This window comes from Hemicordylus capensis, chromosome 3, assembly GCF_027244095.1.
Source record: "Hemicordylus capensis ecotype Gifberg chromosome 3, rHemCap1.1.pri, whole genome shotgun sequence".
Lineage (NCBI taxonomy): Eukaryota > Metazoa > Chordata > Lepidosauria > Squamata > Cordylidae > Hemicordylus > Hemicordylus capensis.
Window position 1 is genome coordinate 75,141,751 of NC_069659.1, and position 26,893 is coordinate 75,168,643.

At 41.0% G+C, this 26,893-nt stretch overlaps 1 protein-coding gene across 18 annotated transcripts in view; it reads right to left on the reverse strand.

Moving 5' to 3' along the window:
• The window catches only part of ROBO2 (roundabout guidance receptor 2), a 735,763-nt gene that overhangs the window by 127,222 nt on the left and 581,648 nt on the right, over positions 1-26,893 (reverse strand). For all 18 annotated transcript variants that reach the window (XM_053307038.1, XM_053307032.1, XM_053307028.1 and 15 more), the window contains 4 exons: positions 17,039-17,120; positions 11,883-12,048; positions 10,538-10,704; positions 4,893-5,014 (listed from right to left, as the gene is read on the reverse strand). In XM_053307038.1, the coding sequence (XP_053163013.1) occupies positions 4,893-5,014; positions 10,538-10,704; positions 11,883-12,048; positions 17,039-17,120 (537 nt within the window). The remainder of the gene's footprint in view (positions 1-4,892; positions 5,015-10,537; positions 10,705-11,882; positions 12,049-17,038; positions 17,121-26,893) is intronic.

A 26,893-nucleotide genomic window follows, 5' to 3' on the forward strand; every position in this document is an offset into this window, starting at 1 on the left:
GAGCTATTATACAACACTATAAATGGCAGTTTCACAAAGGCCTTTCATAAAGAGTATGGATGGTTCTAGGGCATATTCAAGATCTTCTTCAGTCAGATATTTCCAGATGGCACATTGCTAGCTCACAATACCTAGATTTTTTCCAATCAGTGCCATAGAGGAATCTCCTCCCATGAGTAAAATCAATGGACTATCTCCCCTTGCCTATCAAAAATGGCTATAGAATAGCTTTTGCACATACTCTTTGTGCATATAACACACTAAACATGTATACATGTTTAGTGTGTACATACATACATCAGAGAATTCTGTAAACTCTCTGGTTTAAATTAATCTGTGAAGTTAATGACCTAACATAGCTGTTATGAGGAGGACCATGACAAGAATTGTAAAGAAAACTACATACGGAAAACTGTGAATGAAACTATTTATAACAGCAACATACTCAAGAAATAAGTTTGCTGAGAGGTTTCGTATGTCTAATCACCAGAGCTTCCCCCCGACCCTTTGCCGAGTTAAAGGAATCATGTAAGTTTTAAAATATTTAATGTCACTAGAAGAAGTTAAGCAATTTACTATTCAGGATTAAGTAATGAATATCGTGTCTTAAAAGCTCATGCCAGTTACTTGTAAACAGAGTTACTGAAATCACCAATCACAGTTATAACTTCGGGCTTCTGGTAAAATTTCAGAACTTCTATCCATGTGTCATATTTCTGTAACAACTATCCTCAGACAACAAAAGATAATTCCTTGTCATATCCAATGTCTTTAGAATTCATTCTCAATTGCACATTTATTAAGTTCATAAGGCAGCTAATTAAAAACTATAATGCAAAGCTCATTACAATTGCCACTGATTGCAACTAGAATTGAGACAACCACCCCCCAAACCCCAGAAATTAAAAAAAAAAATTACAGTACTAGGTTTCAAACCCCATTTTTGGTCCCAGAAATGCCATCAAAACAGAGCAGTTTTTAAATTCATCTACTATTTCAAATTATTCAAACATTTTTGGAGGTCTTTGTAATCAAATGAACTAATCATATGTAGCTTTCAGTAAGTATTATGTATTATCTAAGACAAGTTATAATTTGCGTGTTACTGAGACAATGGCAGGCCACATGTTATCGATGCTGTTCCCTAATTAAGTGAATACTGAAGTATGATAGATATGAATGTGTCTGATTTTAATTTTGGCTTATGTAAATACAAGAGAAGCACAAGTCTGACTTTGGTAGCAATTCGCATGTCAGATTTATTGCTAACTGTACTATCACTTGTTATTACTTGTTGGGATATGATATGAAGCCTAATTAGATTCTGCAGTTTTGGACTACTGCTCACTACATGTACATTAGGTCATGGGTGCAGAGAGATGACAAGTCATAACTTATCAAGAGTGTGCATGTATCACTTGGTAATATGCTCCACAGTCCTGTCAAGAATGGGGCACTGTTAGGCATGGACCTGGGGGCCTAGGTGTGTGTACCTGCTCTCCTAGAGCACTCCATGATTTTCCCCAAGGGAAAAGAGGGTCCGTTTTATATTTCCAAAATGGTTTGGCCTAGAGTTCTGAAATTTGGCACAGATGTAGGGCAGGTTGTTAGGATTCTGTCTATTCATTTTATTTATTTTTATTTATTTATTTATTACATTTATATCCCGCTCTTCCTTTTGAAGCCAATTGGTCCATTGATTTTTAATGATTTTTTTTTTTTTAAAAAAAATTTTTAAAGTCCTCTAAGTGGCTTGGTTCAGGGCAGAAAATTATAACAACAAAAACCTTCTGGAACTGAATCCCACACGCCTCCCAACAGCTGACCATCATTCCACCCCCAATCTGCCCATCCCTGTCCTTTCTGTAGAGTTGCTATGCAGAAATAACAATGTCCCACTGGTTCTCACCATTCCACCAGGTTTCTGATAGGCCCAGTATATCTATGTTTTCATTAGGAATCCAGCACTGCAGCTCTCCCATCTTGGCTCAGAGGCTTCTGGCACTGGTATATAAACACCCATATGCTGAGTTTCTTATCTGGTATTGGCATGTGCTATCTCCCTTACTGTCATTTGACCTTTTTGACCAGCTGTCATGCATTTCCATCTGCTTGAAATGTTTGCACCTTTGCACCTTAGGGTATTTTGCTAGCCAAACCATATACTGCCCAGTTCCTGTTGGCAATCCCCCAGGTGTCATTTTAAAAGCTACTATGTGACCTTTTTTATTTTAAGCAGTCTGGTTCTATCTTGGTCCAAGTGGAGTCTGTCTCTTTTGTACCGGCTTTGCTTGCCCCAAAATGTATCCCAGTGCCTAACAAATCTAAACCATTTCTCTCGGCAACCCTTCTCATCCACACAATGAGACCCTTCAGCTCCGCCAGTCTCACTGGCCCTGTACATGGAACAGAGAATCTGTATAAAACCTGTACAAAAGGGACAGACTCCATGGAACAGCACTTCAGAGAATGCTACTGTGCACCTCCTGGATCATCAGTCAAGGCAACCAATACAAGTTTGGTGCTGAAGCTGTACCTTGAAAATACCTTGATAATCATATTCATGCAGGAACCCATAAAGCTCAATCACCATATTTCTAATGGATGAAATAATACTGTTTAATCCTTTTAAGCAGTTAAAAAAAATCCAAACAAAGGGAGCAGTTTTGTAAAACCGAATTACAGAAAAATATTGAAAATGGGAAAAATTGATACACAACTGTAACTTTTGTTTATATATTAGATAATCCACTATTTCTAAGATAAAATCACCTTGTTTGATGCACCAGGAGTGCAAGAATTATTAAAATTGTTACCATCAGTGTTATGCAGTATTGCAGTCACCGCAGAAGCCTTTGAATTTTCAGAATGTGATAGTCTGATTTGGAAAAAAGGGCAGTTTTACATAACTTAACAATAATTTCTGAAAAAGAACAAAAAGTGGGGCAGCATTCAAAATGTCATAAGTCTCACCTCTCATTTGCTAAACCAAATTCCAGACTGCAAAAAAGTAAAACAAATGGCCATTACTCCTTTGGCATTTGTCAGCTAGTTGTACTGGGTCTTTATGTTAATTTAATAATCCTGGTTTCATTCTCGGGATAATGTGGATGTTATCCCGGATATCCTCGTTAATTAATTGGTTTTTTCCTGGGTACTGGAAACTTTTTAATTAGCTGCTCTGGCTTTTCTCTTCCTTTTCTCTTTCCTCCCTGCAGCAATTTTCACAGGTCTCCAGTGGGTATTGTATACTGCTCAGTTGGTATTGGGTCACAGGTTTTCTCCTCTAGTATGTAAATTGAAATTAGTAATCATAATAATTGTTTTGCTTTGCAGAACAACCTCTTTCCTTTTTCTTTGTGGAAAATTGTGACAAATAGGGAGACTTTTGCTTACTTAACTTGAGGTTGGTTTTTCCTACCCCATTTTGCCTTGCATTGAGGCAAAATTCCTTTCTCATCAGTCTTCACAAAATTCTCGTGTTGCAATGGAATTTGTGTGCAAATGACCTCCACAAATTCATCTTTAAATCTTCTGTAAAGCAGTAATATCCATTGAACTTCAGATGTGGCTGGATCTTTGTGCTAACTTAATGAAATATGCCTTTGCCAAGTTGGGACAATCTTATCGGAACAACCATATCAGGACAATAAATGTCCCGAGAATCAATCCTGTGGTGTATACTGAGAAGCAAGCTATTCAATACCCTCTATTGAAGATACTATTGCCCTCTATTGAAGATACAGCTACCTCTATTGCACTTCTGTTGATCTAAGAGATGGTCTAACCACATGACATACTACACAAATATTTCTGTGCCATCTCTGGGGAGCAGTTTTGTGGCTCCTGGTGAAAGTAACAAGATGTGTCAATGTAAATTCAGACTTGCTGAGGGTGTCCAAATGTTTAGGACAAGCCTTGGCTGTATACATATATACAATTTCTTATATCTGTGCAATACATTTTTGGATATATTTAGCCTTTACATGTCTAAAATAAACATACAAAAATTTAGTATTCACTGCTTCCATCCCTGCAGCAGAATTCATCTTACAGAAATATCTTCCTCCTAGCACTTTGTGCTGCCTTAGTGGATAGTTTTCAGATTTCCCATCTGTGATACTCCTTTCCCCCGCTCTGTAGGGAAACTGCCTGTAGGGTATAGAGCTGCTCATTTAGAGTCCCAGAATTTTTCTGCTTCTATGGTTACAAATTCTTTTCCTGATGTAGTGGAAAAAGAAATGCTACATTTTGAAGTTTTGTCTGGAACAGCATTAAATCCACTCGCTTCACTGTTTTAAAAGAAACATTACAGGTAATGCCATGAAAATGGTGACTTTGACACCGCTGATGCTTGTACTGCAGAACAAAATACCATTCTGTACCTTAGGCATGGATAATCAGAAAATGCCCTCCAGGAAGGTAGCAAATTACTATAAAGGTCATTATGAAATTGAGTCTTGTGGAAAGACCCATTGCATTGATTTGGACAGAGAAGTTGCATTAAAATTCCACTGTATAGTGTTGATCACTTGGTGGGAGTACACACTGAAGAACCTTGTAAATACCATTTATGCTTTCCTGTGTGCTTCAAGGCACATTCTGCTAAGATAAGATGTCTTTATTGTAAAAAGCTAAACATAGTTAAGATGTATGCTTTGGAACAGAGCTACTTAATCTATCTGCCTTTTAATCAAGGAAATTGTATGAGTGCATTCATTGTTTCTTCACTGTTCCTACATGTATAGGAACTCAAATGCATACAAAAAGAATATGGGAAAACCTTTGCCAGATTCTCACTGCCTATCCTCAATAAATAAAAGCATGTTTAAAGAACAGGAGAGGACGTTCACAGCTGGCATTGTTAAATATATTTTCTATAGAAGTCTTACCGTCCAGGACACTTGAACAGTGGTAGGGGTCAACACAACAGGATTATGCAGTCGCACAATAACATCCCCCAGCTCTTTTTGGACCTGCCTGTGATCCACACCTTGGGCTGGTGGGCTGATATCTGCCAGAATAAGCACACAGAGAGAGATATATTCATAAATTATCTTAATGAGGAGAGTCACTCCAAAAAATTAATTCATTATGAAGACTGAAAAGCTTAATGATCTTGATTTAAATATCCTTACTGAAAACAGTTTACTTTGAATGTAGTAGATAAGAATGAATTATGGATTGAACACAGCGAGGACATTTCTTTTTATTAAACAAGAAGACGCTTTTCTATTAGATATGAAACCTATTAGAGGTAAATTTTTGCAATTTTTCTAACAGTAAGCAGATGCTTGATGGAAATGCTTTGAAACACTAAGAGAGTAAATACTCTTGATGTGCCATAAACCTGCAGGTACAATTGTTGTACCATTTAAACAAAATGATACAAAATTCAGATTTAGCTCCATCAGAAATTGGATGTTTGGTATACCTTTCCTTCTTTAATTACAGTTTAAAATCATAAAAGCCAATAAATGGTGGAAACTAGGAGTTTGCACGGAACCGCCAAACATCGATCCGGCACTGGGGTGGGGGGTGGCTTTAAGAGCGGGTGGAGGGTTTACTTACCCCTCCCACCTCTTTTCCATTCTGGCGCCGTACGTTTAGTAGTAATTGGAGTGGCAGAATACCTCCCTGCTGCCCCTTCCCCGCTGCTGCTCTGCAAAACTCCCAGAAGTCCTTTGCACGTGTGCACGTTGTGTGTGCGCTTCACGTCTCTGAGATGTTCGCGCGCGTAAAGGACTTCTGGAAGTTTTTCAGAGCAGCAGTGCGGGAGGGGCACAGTGAGGTATCCTGCCGCTCCAATCACTACTAAACTTATGGCGCCAGAACGGGAAAGAGGCAGGAGGAGTAAGTAAACCCTCCACCTGCTCTTAAAGCCCCCCACCCACCCGAACCGGACCGCCCAGGTCTGGACCATTCCGGACGCCTTTAGAATGGCCTCTGGACCGGTCCGGGCCCATCCCTAGTGGAAACTGGCAAAGCATACTATGCCCAGCAAATGTCTCTGTTATGAACATTTGATCCTATTTATTCAACAGAAATTTCACAGGGTGCACGTGCTCTCTCTCTCTCTCTCTCTCTCACGCGCGCGCGCACACACACACACACATACATGTAAAAAATATTTTTTTGCATAATTGAATATAGATGTGCCCAAATTATCATCTTACAGATATGGGCATTCACATAATAATGTTCCCGACTATGTAAAATCCTGCCATTGTTAGAGGATTCAATGCATCATCTTCATGAACACAAAGCTTTTTCACTCCCTTTCTACTTAGGGTCTTACAGGGGAAATAGGAACATAACATAATCTGCAGAGTTCCTATCAAAGAGCAGCCTCACAGTGAATGTTCGTCAGTTAACTTCAGCATCAAGTAAGGCTTGCCACTGTGGATAAAGAATCAGTTTCTCTCTGTGAAAAGGTTCATCAGCACTGTTATGTCAGCTGACCACACTAATGGTTAATTCCTAGCTCATATTACATTGCTCACATAAGTAGATCATTCCTGTGAGTGGAATGAACAGCTCAAAGTGATGTCTAAACAGTTCCCAAGACTGTATTATTTACATTACCCACTGCTTGTGTCTATCAGAAGATATGCTGTGATGTCAGATGGGGGCAGATTGGTCAGGGACAGGCCAGTAGCAGTGGGTGCAAGTTTGTGGTAGAGAACAGAGTAAGAAAATGGACAAGAAGAAGCAAAGGGACAAAACAAAGTAAAAGGTTTGAGATAAGGCAAACTTTCAGCAAAAGCCATTAAAAGGCCTGCTAGCCATTTTTGCCACCTTATAAAGCACTATAAAGGTGTTTTTCTTGCCACCTTTTAAAGCCCCTGACAGGGTGGAGCCTAGATAATATTTAATATCTTACACTTTTAATATTGAAACTATAAATGGGTTAAAATAAATCATTATCTCTACTTTTTTACATTTACATGATTAAAACCAGGGTAAATGAGACCATAGAATCTTACCAGTCTTGCTCGATACACTATACCATACTGTGCAATTGTTCCTCTGAACTGTATTATTTCATTTGGTATCAAAATAATATGAGTAAATTTGAATAGGTTAAGTAGCCTCTCTCTGCTAAAGAAACATGGATTGCTTACCCTCCCCAATAAAAACAGATAATACTTTCTGCCACCATTTCAGCATTTATTTAGGTATTGTACTTTCCCCAAGTCAAGAAAAAATGTTGGAAATGCACTCATTTTGACAGTAGCAATTTTGCCCAACCATGATATTTTGTTAGCTTAGAGTTATTCTTCTTTTCTACTATTCATCATTTAAAGCATAGGTAAGAATATACAGTTCTTGTATGATTGAACTGAACCATGATCAGACTACAGAGGTGAATTAGATAAATAATAGTCTTAGAATCCCAGCAGGACTTGGAAGGATGGTGTTACAATAGGATTGGGATAGAATTTATGGTTAGCATGCTTTTGTAGTGAAAATGGTAGAAACCATTTGGTGGAACAGATAATTGAATGACCATCTATTCATTAGCCTCAACATATCTTTGAAGGGATCATTACATTCTATGCACAGCCAATGCAAACAGATCCAAAGAGGAAGATATTTGTAAGGGGGGAAATTCCAGCTACCCACTGAAGAAGATATGGGATGTGACATTAAGAACTCTTCCATTACCAAGCTACAATAGAAATTTGTTGGTAGGGATGTGCACAAAACCGGTGACTGTCCGTTCGAAGGTGGGGAGATATCTTTAAGGAGGAGGGAGGGTGCTCTTATCACTCCCGCTGCATTTCCCCCACCAGCTCTGCTTTTTAAAATGGTCCGGCAGGGCAGCAGCATACCTCCTTGCTGCCCATGCCTCCTTGGACCGGAAGTGCCTGGTACGCATGTGAGCGTCGTGATGTGCATGTGGACATCGCTTGTGCGCATGTCATGATGTGCACACATGCACCAGGCACTTCTGGTCTGAGGAAGTATGCTGCTGCCCTGCCAGACAATTTTAAAAGGCTGCACTGGAGGGGGAAATGTGGCGGAAGGGGCAAGAGCACTTTCCCCTTTCCTTAAAGATCTCTTCCCCCCACCTTCAAACCAGTGGAACCACCGGACATTCACAGCAGTTTGGAGATCCATAAAGGACCTTTGAACTGGTTCAGTGCACATCCCTATTTATTGGTAACCAGAATATATAACAGTATATGCTATAGTTCTTTCAGTACACTAATACATCCCAGTTAGAACTTCCATGAAACTTGGTCTCTAGTAATTGTGCTTAAATTGCAGCCTAAAGCCTGTGGTCATAGAGACCTATTGCAATTGATATCATGCATCATTGCTTTTAGCTGATTCTTTCCTTTGTAATGGCTACTGTGAATAGGCTTTTTCCTAGATGTCAGCTTCTATTGTTAGTATGGATTGGATGTGAGCACCATTTGAAATTACATCAAAACATTATGCTAAGTGTCAACTGAATTAATTATTTAATTTCACTAAACTGTAGGATACCACAAAGGCTGTCAGTGTTATACATGCTGGAGCACATGTGGCTGGCAGACAGCTTGTGAAAATAGAAACTACAACGTGCAAAGAAAATAAAGAAAAGAACTGTTTTAATGAAGTAAAATCTTTTGTCAGTCTGTCAGATAAAAAGAATAATCTGACATATCGATGCAAAGTCTGATCCCTTCTTGGAGAGCTGGAAGATATTCACAATATAAAGGCCAACATACAGAGACACTCGTAGGCCACTACTATGGCAAAATTAGTTTAGTTAACCTCAACTGTTCCACTGAATGTATGTCAATAATTTGTGGCATTTCTCCAAAGAAAGGGGAGTTTCACCACCTTTAGTTGTCATGTCAGTCCAGCCTGTATACTGTTGCATTCACTATGATATGCTTTAAGGATGTGAGCTAACTCATACAATCATGAGTATCATAATTATGATTGTAAAAGGGGCAGGGAACGATATTTAATGTTAGCTGACAATTTCACGAGCTCCTTTCTGTCACTTCTCCAGCCTTCTCATGTGCATTTCAACAGTGTCATACCCAGAGATAGGGGCAAGGGAATACCTTTAATTAATCAAGGTCAAAGGTTTTGCAAGTCTTCACTTTGTGTATGTCTACTTACCAGCATGTGGAAGCAATAAAATATACATGTGACTTGGGAAGATGGAGGAGCGTTTTGATAACATTAGCAGGCGGAAAAATCAACACACCACAGATAAATGATCATAATTATGTTCTCCAGATAATTAGATTCCATGAAAAAGTAGGGGTTTTGAAAAGCCTGATTATCTTAACAACAAAGATGCCAGTGTACAGAGACACTCAGTGGGCCTCAGGAAGCTAGGTAATGTATTAGATCCAGAGTAGCATAGCTAATGTGAAACATATTCTCATGTCATTTACCTATGATTGCCAGATTTCATCTGATTCATAGATAAGAGATGGCAGCAACTGGCGGCATTACTCCAACCTTCAGATGGATGTGTGGAGGCTGAGAGCAGGGATAGTATGTGTAATCCTACTTCCTCATCTCTGTGTTCAAAGAACATCTGAAAATAATTACTGGCCATGATTCAACAAAGCTGGCACTTTTAAACTTTTAACAGTCTCATTCATGCTCACCAACAGGAGCAAGGAAAGGGCTCCAGCCAATCACAGGTGCTATGTGAAGAACAGAAAACCCCTTAAAATGGTACTGTTTACTCTGGTAACAACCACAGGAGTAACAACAGCAACAGGAGACTGGTTAAACAGTGTGACCCTGATACAGATAATGCAATATCTGTGTGTCACTGGCATAACTGTAATTGTGTGTTGTGTTCAAAGAACACAGCCTGCCTCACTTCCCACCCCTGAGAAGAAGGGCTGCCATGGGCCCCTCACCTGTCACCTTCTCCCACTGCTACCACCATCTCACAGCAAGCACACATGGGGCCAGCGCTGGGGAGCTCTTTGCTTAGCCCCCACTGATGCTGGCAAAGCTGATGAGGACTAATGATGTCACTGTGTGATGCATGTTGTCGGGCACTGGTGTCAGCCCTCATCAATTCTGACACTGCCAATGAAGTAGGTAGGGTGGATGGCTCTCAAGGTCCTGGCAGGTGGCTGGCTGTCAGCGGCAGCAGTGAGAACTTACTGACACATCATAATTATTCTTACTAAAATGCTCATCATTATAGGAGGAGGAGAAGCTAGAGAGGCTTAAGTGTCACCATCATCATTTCTATCTGCTACTGCTTCTTAAACTAAGACCAGGCCATTCCTTCCTTCTCAAGAGCCAGTAGAAAGAGAGCAGGTGGTGGTGGTGGTGGTGGTGGAGGAGGAGGAGGAGGAAGAGCTGGTGATGGTGGAAGAGGAGGAAGCAAGGCAAAGTGTCTGAATCTCCCTGCTCCTGCTTCTCCAGTTGCAACTGGCCTGTTCATCCCTCAAAAGAGGCCCAGTAGAACCACCAACTGTCCTAACAAAGATAATTAACTGGCTATTTCATATAGTATTGTAGTTTCAAACATGTTATCTGTAAAACAGAATGAAGTTACCTTGAGTTCGGACAGGGTCTGACATGGTGCTGGGATCACTCAATCCTTGTGAGTTGATTGCTCTGACCATAAATAGGTAGATTGTATTTGGACGGAGTCCTCTCACTGTGTAAGGTGTTGTTTTTACATGGTTTGCAACTGTTTGCCAGCTATTGCTGACTGACTGACTGCAATGAAAATATATTGGAAGACCATATATCAAAGCAATACTGTTAGAAAATACAGAGTGCTGAATTCAACATGGTATTAAAGGTAAACAAAAAGGTGGCATAGAGTATATTATAAAAATTATTAAATAATTATGTTTCAGGTGAATTAACAAACAGCACAAAGCGAAAGTGAAACAATTCTTTAAAAAATGACTACTTTTCTAATGTCTTAATAGCCCACTAGAAAAATAGCCCTCTCTCCCCCTTGTGCTTTGTGCTGGATTTGACTTAAATACCAAAACTGAAAAAACTCATTTTGGCCACTCTCCCTCTCTCTTCTGATACTCCTTCCTCCTTTAGCTTCCTGAACCCTTTCCTTTTCCCACATCAAATGCCTCCACAATCCTAACTCCTCCTGATGCCATTTCCCCAGTCATTATCCCTCCTCCTCCTCTCCAATAATTCATTTCTTACTACATTCAAAAATGCCACTCTCTCGCTGTATTATACTGAGAGAGAGCTGAGATAGGTCCCATCTTCTCCAAGAGCTTTATTTCAACTACTACAACAAATCTTTTCCATCACATATTAATTCTCTGACACCAGTAATAAGGACCTAATATGAGTTTGTTCAAATGTTCAGACATCCATCATTGTATAATCATAGAAGGAAGATGATTCTACACTAGGCAAATTCAGACAATTCATGATCTGAAGTCTCCATGCTCCCTCTTCCACACTGGCCTAGTGTGAGAGCTGTTTTCCTGACCTCTTCAGTCTTACTGCTCAGGTCTGACATCAACATTCTGTCTGCTCTGCATGTTATCAAATCCAGGAGCTGGTTAACTGTGGTTTACCAGCCATGATGTCAAAACATGGTTAAAACTCAGTTTCACATCCTGTTTGAAAATCAGAGTTAAACTCTTCTTGGATTTAGATCAGAGATTCTCAATGTTGGGTCCCCAGATGTTATTTGACATCAACTTCCATAATCCCCAGCCCCAGAGTCCTTTGGTTGGGGATTATGGGAGTTGAAGTCCAATAACATCTGGGGCCCTAACATTGAGAATCCCTGATTTAGATTATCCTTAACCAAACCAGGAATCCCTGGGTGGTTTGTTGTTTTCCTAACTGGCCCACTAAGATAAAATGAAAATATATAATGGACAATATCAGAACAGGGAATGTTAACATACCTAAAGGCCTCAATGATAAAGGCACTAGTTGGTAGATTTCCAGGAGTGCCTGGCTGCCACGACAAGGTGACACTGTTTTTAGTGACATCAGTGACCTGTGGCTTGGATGGTGGTCCAGGGAGGTCATTTAAGTCATAATTTCTACTGACAGCTGCTCCTCCAGACTCTGCAGAGAATGGTTATATTTTAAAATAAAATCTGTTTAATTCAGAACAAAGTTTTAAAAACCCCACATATCTTCACAAATGTATTTAAAATACACGTAACACCACCCCAATCTGGAATGAATTAAGAGGGGGGAAATGTGGAGTGTACTGAGTGTAAGAACAGCTGGTGCACTCACTTCATTCAGTAAGATGGAACGCCTCATATTTATGTCTTTTATACTCTTATACTCTATTGTGAATATGAGGGTGCCTTTCCTGGCAGGGCTTCTTTGCCTTTAATGGGGCTGACATCAGGGGATGGCATAGGCAGGGACCTGTCAATGCCTGCCCCTATGCAGATGGCTCACCACCAAGCGTTATTTGGCAAGCCCACTAGTTCTTGCTCCTCTTCATTTTTGCCATCTGCACACCTGCCCATCCCTTCTGTCCCAGAGGGAGTGAGGGAACAAAGGACGAGATGCAGCTGCCACTGCTGGTTCATGCACTTGCCCGCTAGCTCTTTCCTAGCAAATGAGAAGTCCATGGTGGTGAGATGGCACAACAGCAGCAGATGGAGCAAGGAAGAAGAGGGCCACACTGAGGGAGATAGACTGGAGGAAGTATCTTGCTCTTGGGCCCTCCAAAACCTAGAGCCAGCTCTGGCCTTTAACATGAGGAGCACAAGCAGGACAAGTGACGTTTTTTCCACTACTGTATCTCTATTCCAATAAACATATGAAGATACCTTATAGGGAGTCTTAACTACTGATCCATCTAGCACAGTATTACTACTAAAGTGGACAGTGGGTCTCTAAGTTCTCTCAATGCAAAGCTAGTGTTCTACCACTGAATTATGTTCCATATTTAGAGCTGCAGCAGGTGAATTTTTGTTTGTTATTCAGCTGTTAAAGACAAAGGAGCACGTAATTTTTAAAAAAGGGCCAACATTTCTGTGAGCATTAAGCAATTCCTGACACTGAATGGAAGCATCATCTGCATACATAAAACTCCATAGGAAAACTCTGATTCAGCGCTACAATTGATTATCAAGCAATGCATTAAAGAATAGTAAATAGTTACGCTGACTAACCTTATTAAAGTCAGAATGTTTTTAGCTATGGTGATGAATGCCAGCTATACAAAAACAGAGCAAATATATACGGTAGTCCCTTTAGCTAGATCCATAATTACAGAAATTTTGTGAATGACTTAAAATAGGCCTGCCTAATTTGTGACCTACCAAGCTGAGTGCAGCTCACCAGCCATAAATTGTGGCCTGTAAAGGACTTAATAAAGAACAAAGCCTCCCCAGGCTTTTCACTCTCATGTCGACAGCAAATATTGAAGGTTTATCAATATTCTGCTGGGCTACCTATGGCTTGGTAAGTCAGAATTGTACCCGACTGTCTTAAAATGAACCCCTAGACAGAAACAAAGGCACTGCTACTGAACCTCTGAAACACTTCATACCTTCATTTGTATTCTTTCAGTAGTCCCATTTGGACTAGATGGAAAAGTACTGCAGCTTATCAAAAATGGATCTTGTGGTGGTGTCAGTTATTTTTGCAAAACAACATGATTACAATATCTAAATCATGTAAATTGGATTGGCAATTCATAGAAGAGTAACAGGATTCATATATAACAGCAACTGCAATACTATTTTGATCAACACCATACTTTCCTTATCTTACTTGTGACATACATCCGCCACAAAAATAAATTTTACTATAATGCTATCCTAAGCTTGCAGACATGTGGTATGTGTGCTCGGGGGTGAATCTACAATTGAGCTACAATCTGCAATGAACACAGGCCACCACTAGGGGGAGCCTGAATTTACAACTTCAAATAGTAATTTTTCCATAGAGATCAATGGAAAATTAAAAAATATTAATAACCCCCCAAATGGCTGGGCAGAAAGCCGTGGAATTTCGATTGGAGTTCCTACATAATGATAGCATTAAATGTCTGGATAAGAACATAAGAACAGCCCTGCTGGATCAGGCCCAAGGCCCATCTAATCCAGCATCCTGTTTCACACAATGGCCCACCAGATGCCGCTGGAAACCTACAGGCAGGAATTGAGGGCATGCCCTCTCTCCTGCTGTTACTCCCCTACAACTGGTAGTCAGAGGCATCCTGCCTTTGAGGCTGGAGGTGGCCTATAGCCCTCCAACTAGTTGCTGTTGATAGACCTCTCCTCCATGAAATTATCCAAACCCCTCTTAAAGCATCCAGGTTGATGGCTGTCACCACATCTTGTGGCAGAGAATTTCACAAGTGTATTATGCATTGTGTGAAAAAGTACTTCTGTTTGTTTGTCCTAAATTTCCTGGCAATCAATTTCATGGGATGACCCCTGGTTCTAGTGTCATGTGTGAGAGAGAAGAATTTCTCTCTATCTACTTCCTCCACATGCATGGTGTGGAGGAAGTAGACAGAGAAAAATTCTCTATTATAGACATCTATCATGTCTCCCTGCAGTCATATTTTTTCTAAATTAAATAGCCCCTGGTATTGAAGCCTTGCCTCAAAGAAAGTTGCTCTAGGCCCCTGATCATCTTGGTTGCCCTCTTCTGCACCTTTTCCAGTTCGACAATGTCCTTTTTAAGATGTGGTGACCAGAATTGTACGCAGTACTCCAAGTGTGGCCGCACCATAGTTTTGCATAAGGGCATTATAATATTAGCAGTTTTATTTTCGATCCCCTTCCTAATGATCCCTAGCATGGAATTGGCCTTTTTCACAACTGCCCCACATTGGGTCGACACGTTCAATGAGCTGTCCACCACGACCCCAAAATGCATCTCCTGGTAAGTCACCGATAGGGATGTGCATGGAACCGTGGCGGGGAGGCTCAAAAGTGTGTGTGGGGGTGCCACTTTAAGAGCAGGGGAGGGTGCACTTACACCTCCCGGTGCTTCCCCCCTGCCAGCATCCATGTTTTGGAAAGCCTATCAGGACAGCAGCATACCTCCCTGCCGCCCCATTGCCCCCGGCTTCCGGATATGACCGGAAGTCTCTGATGCAGCTATGTGCGTGCCCATGCCAGCATGTGCACCTGTGCCAGCACACGCAGGTGCATTGGAGACTTCCGGTCATATCCGGAAGACGGGGGCAATGAGCTGCACGGAGGTACAAAGCCACCATGATGGGCTTTCCAAAGGACAGACGCCTGCGAGGGAAAAGTGGCGGGAGGGGTAAGTCACCCTTTCCTGCTTTTAAAGCAGCACCCCACTGCTATCAAACCAGTAGAACCGCCGGTTCTTCAGGCCAGTTTAGAGGCCCATAAAGGGCCTCCAAACCGGTTCCATGCACATCTCTAGTCACCAACAGCTCAGATCCCATCAACATACTTGAAGTAGGGATTTTTCATCCCAATGTGCATCACTTTATGCTTGCCAACATTGAACTGCATTTGCCATTTTGTCACCCACTCTCCCAGTTTGGAGAGATCCTTTTGGAGCTCCTCACAATCTGTTTTTGATTTCACTACTCGAAAGAGTAGTGAATCTGCAAATTTGGCCACCTCACTGCTTACCCCTACTTCTAGATCATTTATGAATAAATTAAAAAGCACCAGCCCCAGTACAGATCCTGGATGTTCAAGGAGATCAGTCCATCCATTGATCTTTAATTATTTTTTAAATTAAAAGAACTTTTTAAAAGCATTAAAACACAATGGGTGGACTGATCTCTTTGAACATCCACACATTTAATGCTACATGCATGTAGGAACACCATGTGAAATTTCAGGGCTTTCTTTCCAGCCATTCTGGAGGTATTAATATTTTTGAGTTTCCCACTGAATCCTGTAGGGAAATTATCTGATGGGGCCCATGTTCAATTATTGCACACAGGCCCCTTCAGAGCTTGTTGTGCCACTGCGTGTGCCTATCCAGGTTTTCAATAAGAAATGCAATATATATATAAGCTGTTAATTTTGCACCAATGTCTAGGGTGGAAGAAACATGTACATTTGGGGTTATACATAAATATAAGCATGCTAAATCCTCCATTTTCAAGCCACCATTAAAAGTATATACAGGTGAAACTCGGAAAATTAGAATATTGTGCAAAAGTCCATTAATTTCAGTAATGCAAATTAAAAGGTAAACTGATATATGAGACAGACGCATTACATGCAAAGCGAGATAAGTCAAGCCTTACTTTGTTATAACTGGGATGATCATGGTGTACAGCTCATGAAAACCCCAAATCCACAATCTCAGAAAATTAGAATATTACATGGGACCAATAAGATTGAAGAATAGAACAATATCGGACCTCTGAAAAGTATACAGTGTACTTTGCTTGATTGGCCAGCAAACCTGCCTGACCTGACCCCATAGAGAATCTATGGGGCATTGCCAAGAGAAGGATGAGAGACATGAGACCAAACAATGCAGAATTGCTGAACGCCGCTAATGAAGCATCCTGGTCTTCCATAATACCTCAGCAGTGCCACAGGCTGATAGCATCCATGCCACGCCGCATTGAGGCAGTAATTGCTGCAAAAGGGGCCCAAACCAAGTACTGAATACATATGCATGCTTATACTTTTCAGAGGTCCGATATTGTTCTATTCTTCAATCCTTGTCTTCTTGGTTCCATGTAATATTCTAATTTTCTGAGATTGTGGATTTGGGGTTTTCATGAGCTGTACACCATGATCATCACAATTATAACAAATTAAGGCTTGACTTCTCTCGCTTTGCATGTAATGCGTCTGTCTCATATATCAGTTTCACCTTTTAATTTGCATTACTGAAATTAATGGACTTTTGCACGATATTCTAATTTTCCGAGTTTCACCTGTATGAATATCTACCATTAATACATAGGTGAAATTACTAAAACACCAGTAATTGAGAAGGGCTGTCAAATGTGATTCAGTACAAGCACTGACATATTTCAGAAACCTTTGCCAAATATTTCTGTGTGTGCTTTTTTCCCATTACATCGACGTTTCATTTTGTTCCAAAAATATAGATAGGTATGGCTTACCTGTCACATCTAGCACGGCACTCCAAGATGTTTCTCCACTTGAACTTGTGGCAACACAAGTATATGTGCCAGTGTCTGATATCTAAACACATGGAAATAGTTGAGGACATTTTCACAACCCTTTCACATAATCTGTTTATTCAAATTTTTGAAATGTTTCTGGCTGCAAACTAAGAGGGATTAACCTACACTTTGAATCAAAATAATACTACTATACTTCATAAATAATAATGTAAATGGTTTCTTACTTGTAGTAATTATAAGGATAGTCCCCTAGTCATACTCAGTTCATTTTCAAGTTCCCATCCCCTGGCCGAATTATGATGTCTCACATTATTGAAATCACTAGTTTTGGATTATACTAGTGAATATATTTCATGTAGTAATGCTGTATGTGATTTAATTAATGAAATAAGAGGGAATAAGTTATGGGCAGCTGAATCTTATAAATTTGTGCATTGCTGTGGAAATGTCCTCATTATAAAATAAGAAAAAGTTTAAAGTCTAAGAAATCTATTTCAGTATTACACCATAAACACCAATTTGAACACCTGAACTTGACATATGATATAACTGTATGATTAAGACTTCTTATTGTGTGTTCAGGCAGTAAGCTCTCACTGGAACTGTTCAAGCAGCCATTAGTGCTTTTGCTCTTTCAACACATTTTCTCATTTTGCCTTTTTATTACACTACAGTTAACATTGATTTAGGTGTAACTGCCTAGATCAGTCTAGATCAGGTTCTAATACACATTAGAGATGCTGTGGTAAATAAAAGGTTTTCACTTATAAGCTTAACTTTGTAGTTTGATTGTATAAACAATTATCCTGCACCCTATCCTGCACAATTATCTATTTTTCATTTCATCAGGAAGGAGACAGGAGAAATATTGGTGGCTGCACATGCACATTCTTGTGCAAGCTAGGAAATGGAAAATATGGCTTGAGGCGGAAACTATTGCACAAGTTAGCTGCGGAGGAAGTTCAGAATAATTATGGAATGTGCATTTGGATGTGCGTCCAAATAGACATCTCATTAAAAGCAATGGAATTGAAAGACAGTATTCATGTTTGAATATGCATTGTATTGATGGTAATGGAATAGCTAGATGGGATCAATATTTGGGTGCACATACCAATGTGCATCTGGTTTATGTCCATTGTTCCTAACAGCCAGACTATCAAACTCCATGGAGTTTCCGCAGATTTCCAAGACCAAAGGGCAGAAAAGAAGAAAAATAGGAATAAAGGACAGGGTTTGCACATCCCTAAATCACGTTACTCATACATACTTATTCTTGCCTCAGGACTGCCAGATCATATGCATTCCAGTTCTGAATGGTTATAGCCATATAAGGGCTATTAGGCCCTTATATGTTATCTCATGTATCATTTCATAGCTTAAACATGTTCTATATGATGAGGGAAATTGCTCTAAGGCGTTCCATTAAAATTAAGAATTGTCTAACTTGTCCTTTAAATTTAATGGGACTACTTTGAGTAATATTCCTTATTTTCCCTTCTCAAAATTGCATAGTTAATCCCAATCACAAAGGCCATATTTCTTCCCCATTCACCATATTTCTAATTATTTTTGCCTTCCACACTAAGAAGAAAAATATTCACCTAAGATAATGTTCTATCTTTGGGATTTAGAATTTCTAAGAAAAGGAGTTTATACGTGTAAAACTGGCATTCTAGGAAAACATAGCACACTGTGTGTTCATTTGGCTTTCTCCCATTCAACCTGCCTATCATTCTTTTCATCCCCTCCCCGCCCCCACCCCAGGAAATCCTTTTAATAGTACTGGTAGAGGCTATGTACTTGTGAGAAATTGCAAGATCAATGAAAACTGTAGTTGGTTGAGTATGGAGTGCCCCGTGAAGCCCTAACCCTGCCGTGTATGCTAGGCTGTATGGAAGAGAATCAGGTGGAATGCTGCCACTGATGATAAGAGAAGAAAACCATACACTCTGCGTGCAGACTCCTACAGATCAAGAAAGGAGGAGTGGAATTAATGCCACAATAGTTTATTGATTTTGAAAACTCTCTCTCTCTCTCTCTCTCTCTCTCTCTCTCTCTCTCTCTCTCTGTGTATATCATCTATCTGTCTAACTACCTACAGTATCTACTGTATATGCATGCTCTGTACACAAACTGAACATGTTTCTGTAGCTTCCTTTTTTCATGATGGACACTAAACCAAATTAGTCAATCCAGGCCTTTTATTTAACAGTACTCTGAAAGGATCCTCCTGTCATCATATAAAGTCCTTCTCACGATCGGTGGCAAAGGGCCTTTATAAAGCTTACCTCCCCTGCAGAAAATTCCTGGTCTGGGTCTGGGCGCAGAGATCATGCACCCAGACATGCAGCTGCCTCTTCTGGCAGCACAGAGTATTTGGGGTCAAGATGCATTGCCTGGATTTCAGAACTCCCATAATACACTACACATGTGTATGGTGCATTATGGGGATTCCCCCGGCAGTGGCAGGGACGCTGCTACTGTGTCAAAGCAGTACAGCACCAGCACATGAGCATTTAGCCTGGGTTAAGTGTGCACTCGTGCCTTTAACCCTAACTAAGGGGCAGGCTTCTTTAGTCAGTTTGCCACAGAGCCGCTGCTGGGAGCTGTGCAGCTCCTGGTGGTTCTTACAATCTGCCAAGTTCGGGCTTGGGTCCCTTAGCCTGGTTTTGGCTGATCGTAAGAACAGCCTCATAATGTTCATCAGTTGCAGGCCTCTCTTTGACTTAGACAGCCATTCATATCTCTTCACAGCCTGAATTGTCTTACAGAAATATACTACAAATAATAAAAGTAATCTTTTGCAGAATAAATGTGGCTTTATTTGTCCCTATATTAATGAAGGAAAAAAATATTTTTGCCTTCCATGGAATCGAATAAACAAAACCTCAGCAGGAGTTATATCATGGCTGATCCAGATTAGCACTAGCTTGCTACAATGAACAAAGTTGCACTAGTGCAGAAAAATCACACAGCTGCACAAAGTTGAACAAAGTTGCAGGGATGGTTGAAGTTGCAGTCTTGCACACAGGTTCCCTGAGAAAGAGGTTTCACAGCAGAAGGTGTGCCACATTGCTGTGCAAATGTAAAATGTTTGTGCTAGTGTAACTGAAAGATCCTGCCTTAGCGCATCTGGCTATTGCAACATTCTTGCGCTATCAGCCAATGATTGCACAAGAACAGCATGTTGGCAACCTGAACCTAACCAAAATAAAAACCAGCTTGACTTTCTGCTTTGGGGTATGGGCACACAAGACACTTGTGCAGGCTCATCTCTGAATGTAGACCTCATGAGGATACCTTAGTTTTAACAACCTGTTACTATCTATCTATATAATTCTCCTGTGTGTGCCTTGGAATGTGCGTCCCAGCACCCAGCTGACTGGCTGGGTGGTGGACGCGCCTGATTGGCTGAGGCACACTCAGGAGGATTGGTTGCCGCAGCGGTGGGCCTGGCCATGGAGGCCAGAGGTGGTGGTGAGCCAGGCCCGGAAACGGAGGCAAGGTCCAGGAGGGGGGGGGAGAAAGTGGTGGTGGGGAGGAGAGGCGGCTGTGCCCGGAAGCGGAAACTGGGGCAGAAAATGGGGGGAGAGGTAACCGCTGGCCCCAAAGAGCGCACAGATGCTCTGTGCGGGGTCGGCTAGCAGATATGTATTTGTGATTGTGGGGACATAATTAAAAGAGAAGAAAATATGTGAATTGTGAAAACCTTCTAAAAACCTAAACAATATCTATCTTTATCACAGTTTTATTACCTTATTCATGAGAACAAAGCAGTAGTTAGAGAGCATATTGAATAGCTCGTTTTCTTTCATTTTGATAATGGACCCATTAAGTGTGATTCTAATCACCAACAAAGGTCATGAAAATGAAATCTGAATAGAACTGGGTGCTGAAACTGATTGCTGTAAGTTATGAGCACAATTTAGCACACTATCACTCCGCTCACTATAGAATGGTAGTGAAAAACAACTTTTCTTCATTTTCCTTATTTTATTTTTTTTAAATCAGCTAGCTATGCTTGGAATGCTTATATGAATCGGCCATAAGGATATTAGAGAAAAGAAAAGAATATTGGAGTAAAGAAGAGAAAATAAAATCTAAGTGAATGCAGATGCCCATTTATAGAGTGATAAGTAATCATAGTAGACATTAAGCAGGGGTGTAGCAAGGTTGGAGTGGGCCCAGAGACAAGATTTTAAAATGGGCCTTCACCTCAATGAAGCTTAGCTCATGAAGTAAAGAAATCTTAAATGAGGCTGAATAGTGGTAACAAAAAGCATAGTAAAAGTGTGTGTGTGTGTGTGTGTGTGTGTGTATGCCACAATAGAACATCATCCTAAATAATTTTTTTAAAGGTTTTGTAAATTGTGGATGATGCAAGTCATGCAATGGTACTAGAGAAAGACATGCTGTTCTGGTAGCTCCAGGTCTTAACACTCACATCAATTTTGGAGGATGAATGAAAATGAAGGAAGCCCAGGCAGGTGCACGGCTGGGGGATTCTGTCATGTGACTTGCCTCTGGGGGGCCCCCAAGGCAGTGGGCCCCCAGACAACTGTCTCCCCTTGCCCTATTATAGTTACGCCCCTCACATTAAGCAATCTGATGCACCCACTACCTGGTAAAGTGCTTTTAATTTAAATCAGCAATTAAAATTATGATTTGAATCATCCCCCCCCCAAAAAAATTCCATTTTAAAACACTGATTAAACTTTTTAAACTACCTTATTTACATAGTTTGATATCCTGATCGACGCTGAGTGCATGCAACCAAGGAAGCATGTGTGTAGTGGCTATGTTCCTGCCTCAGCAGTGTGGGTGCTTGCGTGCAGCGGGGTGGACAATTTTCTCTCATCTCTCATTGCACCCACATCAATAAAGACATGAGGAAGAATATGGGAAGTAAAAGGCCACAACTTTATTACATTTAACATTCAGTTAATGCAAATGGGGATTGGCACAACACCCTCCTATAGTGTGGTACCTAGAAGCTTGCTACCCATGGTGTGACTCTCAGCTATAAGTCAATGGGCAACACACCCTGGCTCTAGACAGTATAAGGATGCTGCTGCCTATATTAGCAGACTGAAAGGTATTTGCCTTGGCATTGCCCACCCCAAGTTGTAAAGTATTTTGGAAGGGTGATTCTTCAGCATATTAGAAGGAGTTACTAGTAAGCACTCTTTGAACCTTGAAGCATCTAGGGCCTGACAGGGACTCTTCACATGCCAAAAATACATCTTAAGGTGCTCACCAAACCTATATAAAAATGTTCCCCTCCACACTGTACCTGTAGGAAACCTATCTAGGAGAGCATAACGTGAGGCAGGCAAAAAAGTCTCAATACAATGGTCGATCAGCACAGAGCAAATAAATTCCTGCCTGGTCCCTAAAAAAATAAGCCAGGCCCACACTATAGCTTAGGGAGGGAAGGATCACTCTCCAAACACAGACTACTGGCCAGAGAAGGCAAGGGCACCAATGGCTATATGGCTCCACCCCTTTTCCTAGCCAGCAGCCAATAACTTCAGCCCCTTTGCCTCATGCTTCATTCAACTGAGGCTGGGGCAAGCAAGCCACACACAAGACAGAATCTGACAAGTGGCTAGATTTTCCTGGAAGTGCTTTGTGCACCATGCAAATATTTTTCAGCCCTCAGGGTCATATCTGTGGGTTGCACAGAGCACTTGCAGGGGATATCAGTAAAAATTGGCCCCTGCACATGAGCACCCACATGACTGAAATGGGGAATGTGGCACATGTGTTTACTTTGGCTGCACACACTCAGCATTAATGAGGATGTAAACTTTTGTAAATAATAATTCACAATGATGAAGGTGGAACTCAGTCACTGCATATGTGCAGCATTAGTCGGAATATCAGCCATAGTCCTAAACAAAAATGTATTTTGCCTTCTATAGCTATAGAAAGCATAGTAACTTAAAGCTGAATGCAGTATTGATATAGCTTCATATATATCACAACTGGGAACTATAAGTTTCTCATAGAACCGCCTTGGGGTCAGTGTTCCCTCTAACAATGATTCCCAGATGTTGTTTACTACAACTCCCAGAATCCCAAAGCAAAAGCCATTGAAGCTGGGGATTCTGGGAGTTGTAGTCAACAACATATGGAACATCTGGAACACTGCTTGGAATTGTTTTAATTAAAGGCGGTATTTAACAATAAATTAAACAATATTTAACAATAAATTTAACAATTTAAAAAAATATACTCTCCGTCCCATCTCACAAAATAGTCACATTAGTGTTCTCTCAAAGAAGGTATATAATATCTGTGTTCCTTGGTTAGTAAATCAAGTCATAAATATGTACACGTTCTGATAAGAACTAATATTCCTACTTTCCTTTCACTATAATCTTAATTGATAATTACTATCCTCACAAGTTAGCTAACTTCAGCCTCAAACATACACACATCTGCCATCTTGAATTGGGGTGTGTGGCATCGTCAAAACTAAACCACTGAGGTGTCCCAATGTATCTCTACAGCTGTAGAAAATTTGATTCAAATTGGTTAAGTGGTTCACAGGTTAGTCCTCTTGTGCTTCAAATGTTGAAATGTCCTCCATCTTGAAGTGGGGTGGGTGACATGATCACAAATTATGCCATTGAGGTGTCCCTATGTGTTCCTACAGCTGTAGCAAATTTGGATCAAATCACTTAGGCAGTTCACAAGTTAGTCCACTTGCGCCTCAAACGTTTACACATCCACCATCTTGAACTGGGGAGGATGACTTCATCACAAACTACACTGTTGAGGTGCCCCTATGTATACAGCTACAGCTGTACCAAATTTGGTTCAAATACGTTAGACGGTCCATAAGTTATCTCACCTGGGCCTCAAACGTTTACGCATCCACCATCTTAAATCAGGATGAATGACATCTTCACAAACTATGCCACTGAGGTACCCCTATAACTGTACCCAATTTGGTTCATATTGGTACACACACACACACACACACACACACACACACACACACACACAGAGCCGGGTAATTTCATAAGCTTACTTTCCTTAAGAAAAGTAGGCAAATAATTAGAGTACTCACTCTGAGTCAAGTTGGGTGGAGGTATCAAATAAACATGAAAGAACTACTCTTTATTTATTTATTTATTTATACAGTCAGACAGGGGTTCTTGACTGGTTTGTTTTATCCAGACATCGTGTCCTTCCCAAGGATCTGGGATGGCTGGATTTTATTATCAATGTTGTTGCTGTTATTATAGATATTGTCACAGAATATTGGCTGTTCCCAGTAAAGTTGCTTTTTGTAATTGGCTGATGGTGATTTCTGTGGCCCCTATGGTGTTGAGGTGCTCTTCAAGTTGTTTTGGAATTGCACCTAGGGAGCCAATTACCACTGGGATTATTTTGGTCTTTTTCTGCCACAGCCTTTCATTTTCAATTTGTAGATCTTTGTATGTTGTGATTTTTTCTATTTCTTTTTTTTCTATTCTGCTATCCCCTGGTATTGCTATGTCAATTATTTTAACTTGTTTTTCTTTCTTCTCAACTACAGTTATATCTGGTAGGGGTGTGCAATTCGGATTTTCGGTGATTCGGTTCAGGACCCGAACCGAATCACCCCTGTTCTGTTTTGTGCCCGAATATGGGCCACCCGAATCACCCTTGATTCAGTTCGGATTCGGATTTAACCCGAATCTGAATTGATTCGGGGGGAAAGGGCCCAGGGGCAAAATTTGGGGGTGGGGTGGTAGTTCCCAATGGGTGGAAGCTACCACCCCAATTTCAGGGGGATTGGGCAAAGGGCTGATATTTGGGGAATATTTGAAGTTTTAGTGACTTTGGGGCAGTTCAGGGGCATAGCATGGGATATGGGCAGAAAGAGTGGGGTGGGGTGGTAGTGCCTAATGGGTGCAGACAACCACCCCAATTTCAGGGGGATTGGGCAAAGGGCTGATTTTTGGGAAATTTCTGAAGTTTTCATGTCTTTGGGGCAGTTTGGGGCAGAAATTGGGGCCTGGGGCAGAAGAGTGGGGTGGGGTGGTAGTGCCTAATGGGTGGAGGCTACCACCCCAATTTAAGGGAGATTGGGCAGAGGGGTGATTTTTTGGGAATTTTGGAATTTTTTGTGTCTTTGGGGCAGTTTTGGGGCAGAAAGTGCATCTGCCCCAAAAGGGTGGGGTGGAGTGGTAGTGCCTAATGGGTGGAGGCTAACACCCCAATTTTAGGGGGATTGGGCAGAGGGCTGATTTTTTGGGAATTTTTGAAGTTTTGGTGTCTTTGGGGCAGATTGGGGGCAGAAAGTGGATCTGCCCCAAAAGAGTGGGGTGGGCTGGTAGATAGTGCCTAATGGGTGGAGGCTACCACCCGTCCCCAATTTCAGAGTGATTGGGCAGAGGGCTGGATTTTGTTGATTTTCTAAGGTTTTTCTTCATAAAGTGCAGTGTGGTAGATTGATTCATTCAATATTCATAGTAAGTGAGAGTGTGAAAAAAGTGAAAGTGGGGTCATGAGAGTTCTTTAATTGAAAAAAAATCTCATTTGCTATCATTGAATGAGCATTCACACCTCAGAAAATAAGGGAATAACATCCCTTCAGAAAAACTTCTGAGGTGTGAATTCTCATTCAATCATAGCAAATGAGATTTTTTTTCAAGTAAAGAACTCTCATGACCCCACTTTCACTTTTTCACACTTGCATTTACTATGAATATGATGAATGAATCAATCTACCACAAAGCACTTTATGAAGAAAAACCTCAGAAAATCAACAAAATCCAGCCCTCTGGCCAATCACTCTGAAATTGGGGACGGGTGGTAGCCTCCACCCATTAGGCACTATCTACCAGCCCACCCCACTCTTTTGGGGCAGATCCACTTTCTGCCCCCAAACTGCCCCAAAGACACAGAAACTTCAAAAATTCCAAAAAAAATCATCCCTTTGTCCAATCCCCCTGAATTTGGGGTGGTAGCCTCCACCCATTAGGCACTACCAACCCACCCCACTATTCTGCCCCAGGCCCCACTTTCTGCCCCAATCTGCCCCAAAGACACAAAAAATTCAGAAATTCTCCAAAATTCACCCCTTTGCCCAATCCCTCTTAAATTGGGGTGGTAGCCTGCACCCATTAGGCACTACCACCCCACCCCACTCTTTTTACCCAGATCCCATTTTATGCCCCCGAACTGCCCCAAAGTTACTAAAACTTCAAAAAAATTCCCCAATATCGGCCATGATCCGAATCACCCGAATTTTTGGCCCCGAAATTTGGGTGATTCGGCTCGGCCACGGAAAATATCGGGGGACATCGGGGGTGATTCGGTTCGGCCCCGAATCACCCGAAATTGCTCATTTGGGGCACAGATCGATCTGTGCCCAAAATTTTTTGCACATCCCTAATATCAGGTGTATTGTGTGGCAGATGTCTGTCTGTTTGTAGTCAGAAGTCCCATAATATTTTTACATCTTCATTTTCTACCACTTTTTCAATTTTATGGTCCCACCAATTTTTGGCTACAGGTAGCTTGTATTTTTTGCAGATGTTCCAGTGTATCATCCCTGCTACCTTGTCATGCCTTTGCTTGTAGTCAGTCTGTGCGATCTTTTTACAACAGTTGATTAGGTGGTCCGCTGTTTCATCTGCTTCTTTACAAAGGCGGCACTTGCTGTTTGTTGTTGACTTTTTGACTTTTGCTCTTATCGCATTTGTTCTTAGTGCCTGTTCTTGTGCAGCCAGTATTAAACCCTCTGTTTCTTTCTTCAAGTTGCCATTCTTAAGCCATTGCCAGGTCTTGGTGATGTCTGATTTTCCACTTATATTGTGAGAGCTGGTC